Here is an 11429-nt window from a genome sequence, read left to right as displayed (position 1 = left end):
AGGTACTGAGGGAGATGGATGTAAGAGAGATACAAAGACCAAACTTTCTAAATGCTCAAAGACCACCCTGAGAAATGCAAAGGTCAATGATTATAACCAAGAGAGGGTGCATAATGTAAAAATAATAATGCATTAAAAAATATAAATATAAACCCTGTTTATATTTTAAAAGACTGAAGATTTGGCTGAGGATGAGAAGAAAGAAACTAGAGTACTAATGCTTTCAACAATCATAGGTAACCACTAGGATTCGAAATCACAAGAAAAGATAAAAGAAAACATAATCCAAGCAATGAAAGACAGAAAAGGAAACCAAGAGCACAAAATATTTATATCAAGCACAATGGCAAAAGATCATATAAACTATAATTTTAACAACACTGAAAATTGGTTAAACTTCCCTATTAGATCACACACACAAAATCTAAAACATCTAAAAAGGCGCATAAAATAAATGTTAGAGGATCTGTTACTGCAAACAGAATGAAAGCAAGGGTGGTGATGTTAACAAAATATACTGCAAGGTGAAAAAGGAAAAGAGTAACTTCATGTTCACAATAAAGGCATAAATGACATGAATCTGAATCACATGGCTTCCAAATGTGGAAAGGTTTAACACCTAAACATTCAGGAAAATTTAAAAGAAACACAACGCTAACAGGAGACTTTAACCTATACACCTGTATCATTTGGTATTTGTTAGTTGCAAGGAACTTGTGCAACTTGTAAGCAAAGCAACTTACAAGCAAAAAGGAAGGATATCAGGGGCCACAGAACTTAACAGACATCAGGGTCCCTTGCAGGCAAGAGTGCTGATGAGCAGAAAAGACAGATACCAGGGACGGACTACCTACAGTGGCAAAACCAGTCAGTGGGCAGAGACACTGGCAACAGCCTGCAGCTCAGTGGCCTGCCACTTGCTGGTGTGTAGGCTCTAGTTCTGTAATGCCCTTGGGCTGTTCAGATCTGCTCAAAGGCAGTTCCTAAACCATTCCTGCCCTGTGGTAGTAAATGCTAAAGCTGCCCAAACATGCAGAGGTTCTGGGTCACCTTTCATTTAGGCTGCAGCAGAACCCAAATTCCAGGAAGAGTCCCTTAGATCCTTACCATTCTTATTCCACATATCTGGGTTCCCAAGCCCCTCAGTGTGACCCCTACACTATCCAACATAGATGCCAGACAAGTGAAAGCAAAAAAGATTTAACTATGCCCAAATGTAATACTTAGAATATATAATAGGGATATCTGATAAGAATTCATTGCTTGCTCAATTTCAGCAAATTTGCCAGACATACAAAATCAACACATTTTCTGATAAAACTGAGCTATGTGAAGTCAGCTGCATCTGATCTTAAAACATGGATATCTAGCAAGAAAATAAAAAGATGAACACATTTCACGTTCTTCCTTACCTGATCAACTAAGATGACAATCCCTGCTGATAATTTCCAAAAATTAACCCCCAAAAATGGCACTTGAGGAAGATTATTCATGTGAAAGGACTGGAGCAAATCATAAATAATGAAAAACATGGTTCATCCAAATAAATTTCCAAATAAATTATAGGGCTGACAACTGCAAGAAAACATTTAAACAACATTGTCTCATGCATTTAGTCAACATATATCATGCATTCAGTCAAAGTGGTTATTTTGTGAATTTCTCAACCCACCATTTGTCAAATAAATTATGGAAACTATGAAACTTTAAATAAGAATTCATACTCCAAGGAAGTAAGAATCTTTCAATTTTTATTTCTAGGATACATTCATCTGGAACCTTTTTGTTTCTTTACAATTTTCCCCCTAAGAGAAATGAATACAATAAAAATATAATCCAACTACCAGCAATGTTTGTAACCAGAAAAGAATCTAAAATCTCTGGTGTGACAATATAGGAATTTTTTTTAAAAATATAAACTTCATACCAGAAATAAAGCCTGAATATTCTCTTTTTCTTTAAAAATATAATTTTCCTTCTTTGCTCTTCCATGTAAATCTTATAATCAACCATTTAGTTCTAAAGTCTACTTTTAAATCAGCAATTGTAACACTCTAGCACTGTTTTTTTCCTACTTCTGAAATGCTGATCAACTAATAACTGCAGAAATCTTAAAAATGAGATTTCACTAGGTTGTAGCAAGAACTAGACAAATTCTTCAAGATATATTGACCATTAAAAAAAAGCACTTCCCCATTAGCAAACTGAAATATACTTAACAAAATTGTACTGTACCACATTTATCATGAAATTAGAAAATGTGTAGAAAGCACTTTTGCAAACTGTAAAGCTCTAATGGCAAATATTTTTTAAAACTGTTTTGACTGCAAAGGCTGATGTGGATGGAACATCAGGGACATGAGCTCTCTGAAATCTTTTTTTTCTGTAACTACTTATATTTATAGGGGAGGGCAGTTATAAATTGCAAGGAAGTCGAGGTTACGGATACAGGGATACTTCACAATGACTGACTGGCTTGCAGCAACATATTACTATTTTTTCTTAACCAAGAATAAAAACTAAGGGACCTAGCAGAAGCTCTCTTTAGATCAATATTTTACATCAGACCGAGAAGTCAGGTCATCAGTCTTTAACCTGGAATAAGAAATAAGAGAAGTTGGACACTTTTTCCCCTCACTTCTGTCTAGGTCCTCAATGCAGAGCTTCACTATTTGAAGTACAGTCCATTTTATAATAGTATTCCAAAGCCCAGCACAAATGGTCTAGAGATGGCGTCTTTAATTTAGGAAGATAATAAAAAAAACTAACATAGGCACAACATACCAGAACCACAAAATGATACCCTCTTCCTACCTTCAAATAAACATCATGATCCCTAAAAACTCTGTTAGGGTATTTATGGCATATGGAAAGCTAAGTAAAGGATAAAAAGAAGTTTGGTAACAGAAACAATCCCAGTACAGGCTTCCTTCTCCTTTATTAGAATGTAAAATAGATATAAGGGATGCTCCTTTCCATAAATCATCTTTTAAAAACTAGACAGGCCTATGGAGATAGGCCCTAGCAATGAAAGGCTGCAGAAACTTGGTTATTTGTACTTAGACACAGGCCACCAAAAGAAAATATCCTCAACTATTTAAGGGATGAGTGAACTGACAATAGGCAAAAGGTCTGGGATACTACATTAAAAAAAGGTTTTGCTAATAACAGAGTTGAGCAAGTTAAGTGTGCTGAAGAGGCTGCCACAGCCTCCTTCCCTAGAGTTTCTGAGCAATCTTCCCATGGCTCTCAAGAGCAGGCCTAGCAGGACAGGAAATGGGCTAAGTGGTCTTACAATTTCTCCTTTGGCCTTCTGATGCATTTCCTTTTCTTCAGTGCCCACTTTCCCCAAGAGAATATTCAGGCCAGTTTTTTTGTTGTTTTTGTTGTTGTTTTCTGCATCAGTAAGAATTATAAACTAACAATTTGAAATACCCCAAACTCTCATTGAATGTCTTATGTGGTATCTTGAGCAATAAGAACGTAGAATTCAAATACCATTTACACAAGAATTAAACAAGCCCATGTCATACTTTGATGAATTCACATTAAAACTTGGCAATGACATGTAAAACATTTTTTGCCAAGTTTAAATCAACTTCAGTATTGCACGTTATCAAAGGTCTTTTATAATGAAGTAACATGCCTTCAAGTTTTCTACATACAACAACAAAATAAGATTTTTTAAAATATACATATATTTTTAAACCAATTCATTCCCTTTTACAATCATACCTTCGGTCTAACATTTAAAATACAAACCCAACTGTCGATGAAAACAGTGAACCAAGTGACAGTGTCATTTAAACTAAACAATAATGCAATAAAGTAAGCATTAAAACTCAAAAAATCAACATAAATAGAATCATTGGAAATCTGCTCATACTCCTAATGTGTTCACAAATGATCCTCACACAGAATAGATCCCACTGTGATGTTAAACAATTCACCCCTTTCTCATTTTCTCATTCCATGATGCATGTCATCACTATTTTTGAGGTTTATACAGTGATTAGATATCCTAACAGCAGCAATTAATGTTAAATGCACAGCCTATTCCAGAATCAGCATATGCTCCCAACAATTGTTTTGACTCAGTGCTCCCTGAATTATAAAATAGTCCAATTTTTTACAGCATAAAAATGAAAGGGCTTAGATCTACTCATATATATTGTGCATTAAATATTAGTAAGTTAAGACAATTAGGTGGAAGAAAGGAATAGAAGGATATAGCTAAATTTTCTTCAAACAATTTCATCACATTAGACAGTATTGTCAATGACAGGTATTTATTTTAACCAGGTTATAAGAAAAAAAAAACAAAAACTGAAAAAATTATTACCAGAATTTATATCAATATCTTAGAGAAGCTAACAAAAAACATTAAATATACATACTAATTTGTATATTTATTTCAAGAATCTTTGGTAGCAATTGTTTCTTCCACATTATAGGACTTTTCAAAAGAAATGTTAAAAGTAATTTACTAATCAGCATATGAAAGATAAATTATTGTTATTTGTTTGGTTTTCCTATAAAATGACCTTGAACTTGACTATCAAAACTTGCACTACTCATGCACTTAATCACAGTATCCATTTAACTTATGTACATATAAAATGAGAGGCTAATACTGGAAAGAAATTAGAAAGTAATGAGAATCAATGACAAAACATAACAATGACAACTGTTCTTAATTAATTTATTTTTAAATTATAAGATTTACAATGCCTTGATTATGTAAAATAGTATAATGGAAATTAAACCAAATCAATAAACCATAAGAGGAAAAAAAACCTTAGTTTTCTTGAACATCAGTAATTAAACCATCATTATAAGTATCTGATATCCCAACCACATCTATTAAAAGTATAATGGTTTCAAACATTCCACTTGTGGGTTTAATTTCTTGTTTTCAACTTTTATGAAATGTAGTATAATTTATTTCAAATCCTATTATACCTAGTTTTTATACTGCAACAGCAGCAATTCTCACATGTGCAATCAAATATGGAACTGGGGCATGGCTTTAAACTTTTAGCCGCAGACAGAAATTATACACTGCATTCAGTACAGTAGAGTATGTTATATAACCAGAGCATAGAGTTTAATACACTTATTGCAGGGTTGGTATTTCTTTCTCTTTGAACTGAACCAGCTGAGCTTCTGGGCAGACAGATTACTGCTGTGGGTAGTAAGGCTGTTGTGGGGGCTGAGGGTAGGGGTATGAAGGCTGCTGGGGTCCCGGATAGGGAGCCTGTCCAGGGCTCTGGTGATAGACTGGTGGATATGGCATGTTATACTGGCCATATGCATAAGGATTATAGCCCATGGGCATGGGCATTTGGCAGTACCTGATGAGGAGAACAAAAAACAAAAAACAAACAAACAAAAAAAGGATTGGTAAATCAAACATCAAAAAATGAAACATACTTACTCTAAAACCAAAATTTTTTTTAATGAAAGCTGTTTTTCTATATTAGACAGTGAAGAGCAAACAGAGCTATTTCAAGGCTGCTGTTAGAAAAAAGCAATCCTATCCTGTTATTAATTGAAATGAAAGCACAGCAAATGTTTATTTGGTACCATCCAGAAAATAATATTATTGAAGGAAATAAGACTAAATATTCAACTATCAAAGAGGAATAAAAATGGAGATCCTCCATTTTAATGTGACAAAACTAATAATCTAAATACATCCCAGATCTACAAGATTCAGTATTAACTGAAATGTGCATAAATTTGCTATTTACAAAGTTCTAAGACTTGGAAGACAGAACGTCTTAAAAGGAAATGAAATGTCTGATATTTTAAGATTTGGTGGGGGGATGGGGGGAGGCCTGGGAAATGGTTCTTCGACTACTCAAGTAAGTGAATATAACAATATTTTTATTTCTGGCAATGTAGGTTATTCGTTTATGGAAGCTCCATCTAGTAAAGGGGTGACCTTGTTTTAAAAAGGTTAACCAGAGCTAGAAATAACATTAGCCAAATCATTAGAAAATGCAATGCTTCGGCCTTACCCGGGATATCCTGGATAGGTTGGATAGGGAGGTCCCTGGGCCTGTGGAGGAGGAACTGAACCAGGGGTTTGTGATGGTGCTGACGCAGCAGTGCCAGTCCCCACAGGAGCTGGAGTAGTAGCAGAAGGAGCTCGGTTTGCTGGAAGCACAGGAGGCGGAGGCCGGGCCGGGGGCTGGGGTTTAGTAGGCTATAAAAAAGTCAACACGGACTACAAATGTTTCATGTTTCTCTCAAATTGCTTAACTAAAACAAACAAGGTCATATGAAGAACTAAAATCCAACCAAATAAATGTCTACTTCCCATTCTTAAATGTTGGCCTACTTTAAAAATTTATCATAGTTGATTAATAATTTTCCAATTATGGATACTCCATAGCCACTGCTCTTTTCCTGATGTCCAGTATTTACTCACTTACTGTTAATTACTGCTCCCACCAGTGCTTGGATATTTGAGGTGGGAGGAAGGGACAGGTCAGATATAGTTTATTACTACTGTACCCCTCCCACCAAACTTTTATATGAAAACTTCAAACACCAGAAAACTTTAAAGAATAGTATAATAAATAACCAAATATCTACAAATTAAATTCAATAACTGTTAATTTTGCCATACTTGCTTTATCTATAATGATATCCATTTATTTCTCTATATATTTGTAGAACCATTTGAAAATAAATTGCAGACTTCATGACACTAGCCCTGAAGACTGTAGTATGCAAATCCTAAAGAATAAGGATAGTTAATCACAGTACCATTTTCATCCTAAGAAAATTAACAATTATTCCCTAATACCAAATATCCACTCCAAGTTCAAGTTTCCCTATTTAACACAAGAAAAACTTATAGCTGTTTTTGTGAACCAAAATCTATTCAAAGTCTGTGTACTACATTTGATTATTATGAATCTTTCATCTCTTTCAATCTAGAACACTACCTACCCCACACACATTTTTTTCCTCTTCTGTGACATTCACTTTTAGAAAAGACTAAGCCAGGTATCTTATAAAACGTCCCATATTCTGGATTTGCCCAAATGCCCCCTATGTTACTGTTTAACTTCTTGTTTTATCACTATATTTGTTGTGACCTGATGAGAATCAGGTTAAACATTTTCTGGCAAGAATTCATGAATGATGCCAGGTTTTTCATACTGCAAAATATTAGGAGTCACTTAATGTTAGTGATGCAAAGGTTGGTCATCTAATGAAGGTGGTGACCACCCAACTGCTTTGCTGTACAATTCTGTTTTCTCCTTATTAATAAGAAAGTTGTCACTAATGTAAAATCTCTGTTTTAAAACGTATTTGCTTACTAACCGGCATGGTTCTTGGTGCTGGAGTTGGAGGAGTTGGCGCATGTCCCCCTGCTGGAGAAGACTGATATGCAGGTGCAGGAATTGAAGGAGCACTAGGTTCTCTGGCAATGCTTTGTTGCAAGTCCCTTATTAAAGACAAAGTGTTAGAAATTAATACAATTTCAAAACACACACAGTACCAGGTCTTTTTCTATTTTTCTTTTTTCCATACATGAAACATATAAAATAGACCCAAAATAAAAATAATATTTCTAAATACTTTATATTTCTTTTCTGGACTAGAACTTATATCTTTTTCCTTCCTACTACAATAAAATGAAGTTATTTCTTATTCTATTTCTGAAGACTAGAAAAAAAGTAAACTTTTTCAGAGATCACAGCCAGAGCAACACAACACAACAAACTGAGCAAGTAGTCCTAAAAGAAAGGTGTGTATCTGCCTACTCTCTAATAAAAGGTAGACCCCTAGATTAAAAACTCAACATAATAACCTATCAAAAAGTTATTAGAGAGTTACTGCTCATAGTTACCTACCAAAGATTTTAATCACAATATACAATACAGGGATCAAATTGTTAATAAATCAATATTTATAGAAAACAAAATATCAGGTGAGAAAGCTAATTTATTCAAACCATTATGAAAATTTCTACATGAAAGATTTCTGAAAATATTCAAAGAAATGTGGCAGTAAGATATTTTATGTTACAAGATATACCATAATAAATCACTAAGATAAACTCCTGAAAGATAATATTGTTGAAAAGACCATTAAAATTTAGTATTAAAAATTAGAAAAAAAAACTTAAGTCTCCTCTAGTAATAAATTGGAATCTTTCCCAAAATCTTAAACAATGCTTAAGGTAAAATGTACTCTATGAAATGCAGCATGGTATCGATCAACTTCTCACTACAATAATTACACACAGAAAAGTAAAATATCATGACATGTCCCAAAGTATCTGACATAGTACTTCTGTTCCACTTCCACTCTCCAAAAGGCTCATTTAGAACATAAATTCATCTCTGGATTTAAGGAAAACAAGTACACATTCATCAAGAAACCAAAACTACTTCTTAATGCTTATAAGCAAATAATTGCTTACAAGATAAACTCGAGGTTTTTAATCAATATTAAAATTCTAAAAAGTCGAGTTTTGAAATATCTAAAAGATGTATGTGTATTATAAAGACTCAACACAATAACTTCCTTTCATATATTCCAGGGATGGATGCAGTAAACAACACAGTTATTGGGCAAATGAGAACTTCCAAACCATTTAGTTAATCATATAAATCAAAGCTATTAAAGCACATGACTAATACTTGAAAATGCAAAAATATATCAATAAAATGCCACCAGTATTCTTATGCCCAACAACCACCACTAATGGTATTAGTAGTAAATCACTAGTAAAAAAGGAGAATGCTCAGAGTAAACCATTCTTTCTTTTGTACTCTTTAAACATTTGATTAAAGATTTCAATGAAAACAGAAATTAAAAAGGAAGCCTCTAGCCAGCAAGCATATAAAGGGGACATATTAGTCATCAGAAAAATGAAAATTATAACCATAATGAGGTAACACTACACACTCACCACAACAATCATGATAATGAAGATTAAAAAAATACCACATACTGGCAAAAATGTAGAACAACCAGAACTCTCATAAATTACAAGGAGAAATACATTTAGTACAACCACTTTGGAAAACTCTCTGGTAATATCGAACTAAAGCTGAATAATATGCATACCCTATGACCTAACAACTCCACTTTTAGATATTTACCCAACAGCACTGGGTATAAGTGCTCATGAAAAACATGATCTAGAACCGCACTATCCAATACAATAGCCGTTAGACACAAGTGGCTAGTGAGCATGTGAAATGTGGCTGGTCTCAACTGAGATGTGCTATAAGGGGAAATACACACCAGATTTCTAAGATTTAGTATGAGGAAAAAAAAAAGTAAAATTGCTCATTCCTGATTGTTACAGTGATGATATGCTGAAATGATATTTTGGATACACCAGGTTAAATAAAACATTATCAAAATTACTTTCACCTGTTTAACTTTTTTAATGTGGCTATTAGAAAATTTTAAATTCGTATGTGGCTCACAATGTTCTATTGGACAGTGCTGTTTTAAAACATTCATATTAACACTATTTATAATAACCCTAAACTATAAACTACTCAAAACAGAAGAAAGAAATAATTTGTAGCATATTCACACAATGAAATATTATACAGAAATGAAAATAAAATAATCTACAACTGCACACAACTCTATGGATGAATCTCAGAAATATGGAACAAAAGCCAACCACAAGAGTACCTATTATGATTCCATTTATATAAAGTACAAAAACAGAAAAAGAAAAGTCAGGATAGTAGTTGCCCTGTGGGAAGACAGTACTGACTGGGTGAATGCATGGAGGAGCTTCTGGGGTGCTGATCGAGTGTTCTGTGTATTGATCTAAGGGCTAGCTGCACAGCTTACTCAGTTTGTGAAAATTCAGCATTAAGTACACTTGCATATACTTTTCTTATGTGCATTAAGTTCAATTAAAAAATGTTTTAAAGAATTAAGGCCCTACGTATTAACAACAAAGGTTTTTAACATAAACCCTCAGATTTTTAAAAGTTAATATGACTATTTGGTCTACTTTTCCATTTTCATTCACTTTCAATTACTGAACTGAAAACAACTGTCAAGTTTATCACTGTCTTTGAACTGACTTTGTTTGTAGTATAGTATAAATATAGATCTCCACATGCAAATGCTAACAATCCTACTTTTCAAATAAGATTTGAAATATGAAACACTTAAGAATATGACAATTCCTAAAAAATTATTCCTGAGCCACAAACTTCTATTTTACTATGCTATAAAATTCTAAAAATTACTATGTTAGCCTGTTTTACACTAAAGGTTTAAATGGAAAAACTGACATCTCAATCAATTATCATGGAAAAGAAAATAATTTAAACTCAGGGTCAGCAAAACTTTTTCTGTAAAGGGGCAGACAGTAAATATTTCAGGCTTTGTGGACAACAGAGTCTCTGTCACAGCCACTCAACTCTGCTGCTGTAGCACAAAAGCAGCCTTAGACAGTCTGTAAAGCAATAAATATGGCTGTGCTCCAAAAAAACTACAAAAATTAGTGGCAGGCCAGACTTAACCTGAGGACCACAGTCTGGTGACCTCTCCCATTTAAACTTTTTTCAGTCTTCTTCAGTTTTGACTTGGGCCTAAGGTACAGAACATAGGGGTTTGGTACAGACGTCTTCATGGCTGCTTCCTAGAAGAAGAAAAGGAAGGAGAGGCAGAAGGTCCTGCTCTAAGCCCCTCATTCTGCTTAGATATGAGCCAGATCCTTCACCAACTGGGCTTGTACATAAGATTGAGTTTGAACAAAAAGGTTCTGCAGCTCAAAAAAAAGACAGAAGCAATGTCAAAACTAAGAATCAGACTACTTGGTTGTGATATAAAATCATAAAGTTCCCTTAGTTATTTAATTTATACACAATTTCCAGAAAGTTAATATATTCACATGATTTGAAAACGAAAGGTGAGTGAAAGGCCCCATCTGCTAAGTTTCCACTCACCCCCCTAAACAGATACCCAACTGTTGTCTATTTCTTATGAACTTTCTCAGAGTTCTCTGTGCATAAATAAATCAACTCAAATGTTTATTTTTATTTTCTCCCTTTTAACACAAAAAGCATACTACACACATTGTTCCATACCTTACCCTTACTTTCTATTACTATATCCACTTATCTTAAGAGATGTTTCTGTATCAGTAACAGATAACAACCCCTTTGTTTTTAATAGCAGCATAGGATTTCACTATATAGATGCAGCTTTATTTATTTAACCAGCTCTGTACATTTGATTTGTTTCTATTCTTTTACTGCTGCAAGCAATGCAGAAATGGAAAAGCTCATGTCATTTCCAGCATTATGTTAATATAGCCATAGAATAAACTCCCAAAAACAGAAGAGCTGGATGAAAGGATGTATGCAAGATTACATGAAGACTACAACATTCTGCACTCTCAAAGCAACTTATGAGCATCT

The 11429-nt window shown here is 33.9% G+C and overlaps 1 protein-coding gene across 2 annotated transcripts in view; it reads right to left on the bottom strand.

Moving 5' to 3' along the window:
• Window positions 1-1734: 1734 nt before the first annotated feature.
• LOC119542288 (programmed cell death 6 interacting protein) overlaps window positions 1735-11429 on the bottom strand; it is a 126679-nt gene continuing 116984 nt past the window's right edge. For both annotated transcript variants that reach the window (XM_037846913.1, XM_037846916.1), the window contains exons 16-18: window positions 7342-7465; window positions 6024-6211; window positions 1735-5354 (exon numbers count right to left, since the gene is read on the bottom strand). In XM_037846913.1, coding sequence (XP_037702841.1) covers window positions 5180-5354; window positions 6024-6211; window positions 7342-7465 — 487 coding nt within the window. In that variant the 3' untranslated portion in view covers window positions 1735-5179. The remainder of the gene's footprint in view (window positions 5355-6023; window positions 6212-7341; window positions 7466-11429) is intronic.

This window comes from Choloepus didactylus, chromosome 1 (assembly GCF_015220235.1).
Source record: "Choloepus didactylus isolate mChoDid1 chromosome 1, mChoDid1.pri, whole genome shotgun sequence".
NCBI classification, from domain to species: domain Eukaryota; kingdom Metazoa; phylum Chordata; class Mammalia; order Pilosa; family Megalonychidae; genus Choloepus; species Choloepus didactylus.
Note: the sequence above shows the minus strand (reverse complement) of the source record. Positions and strands in the feature narration are given on the sequence as shown.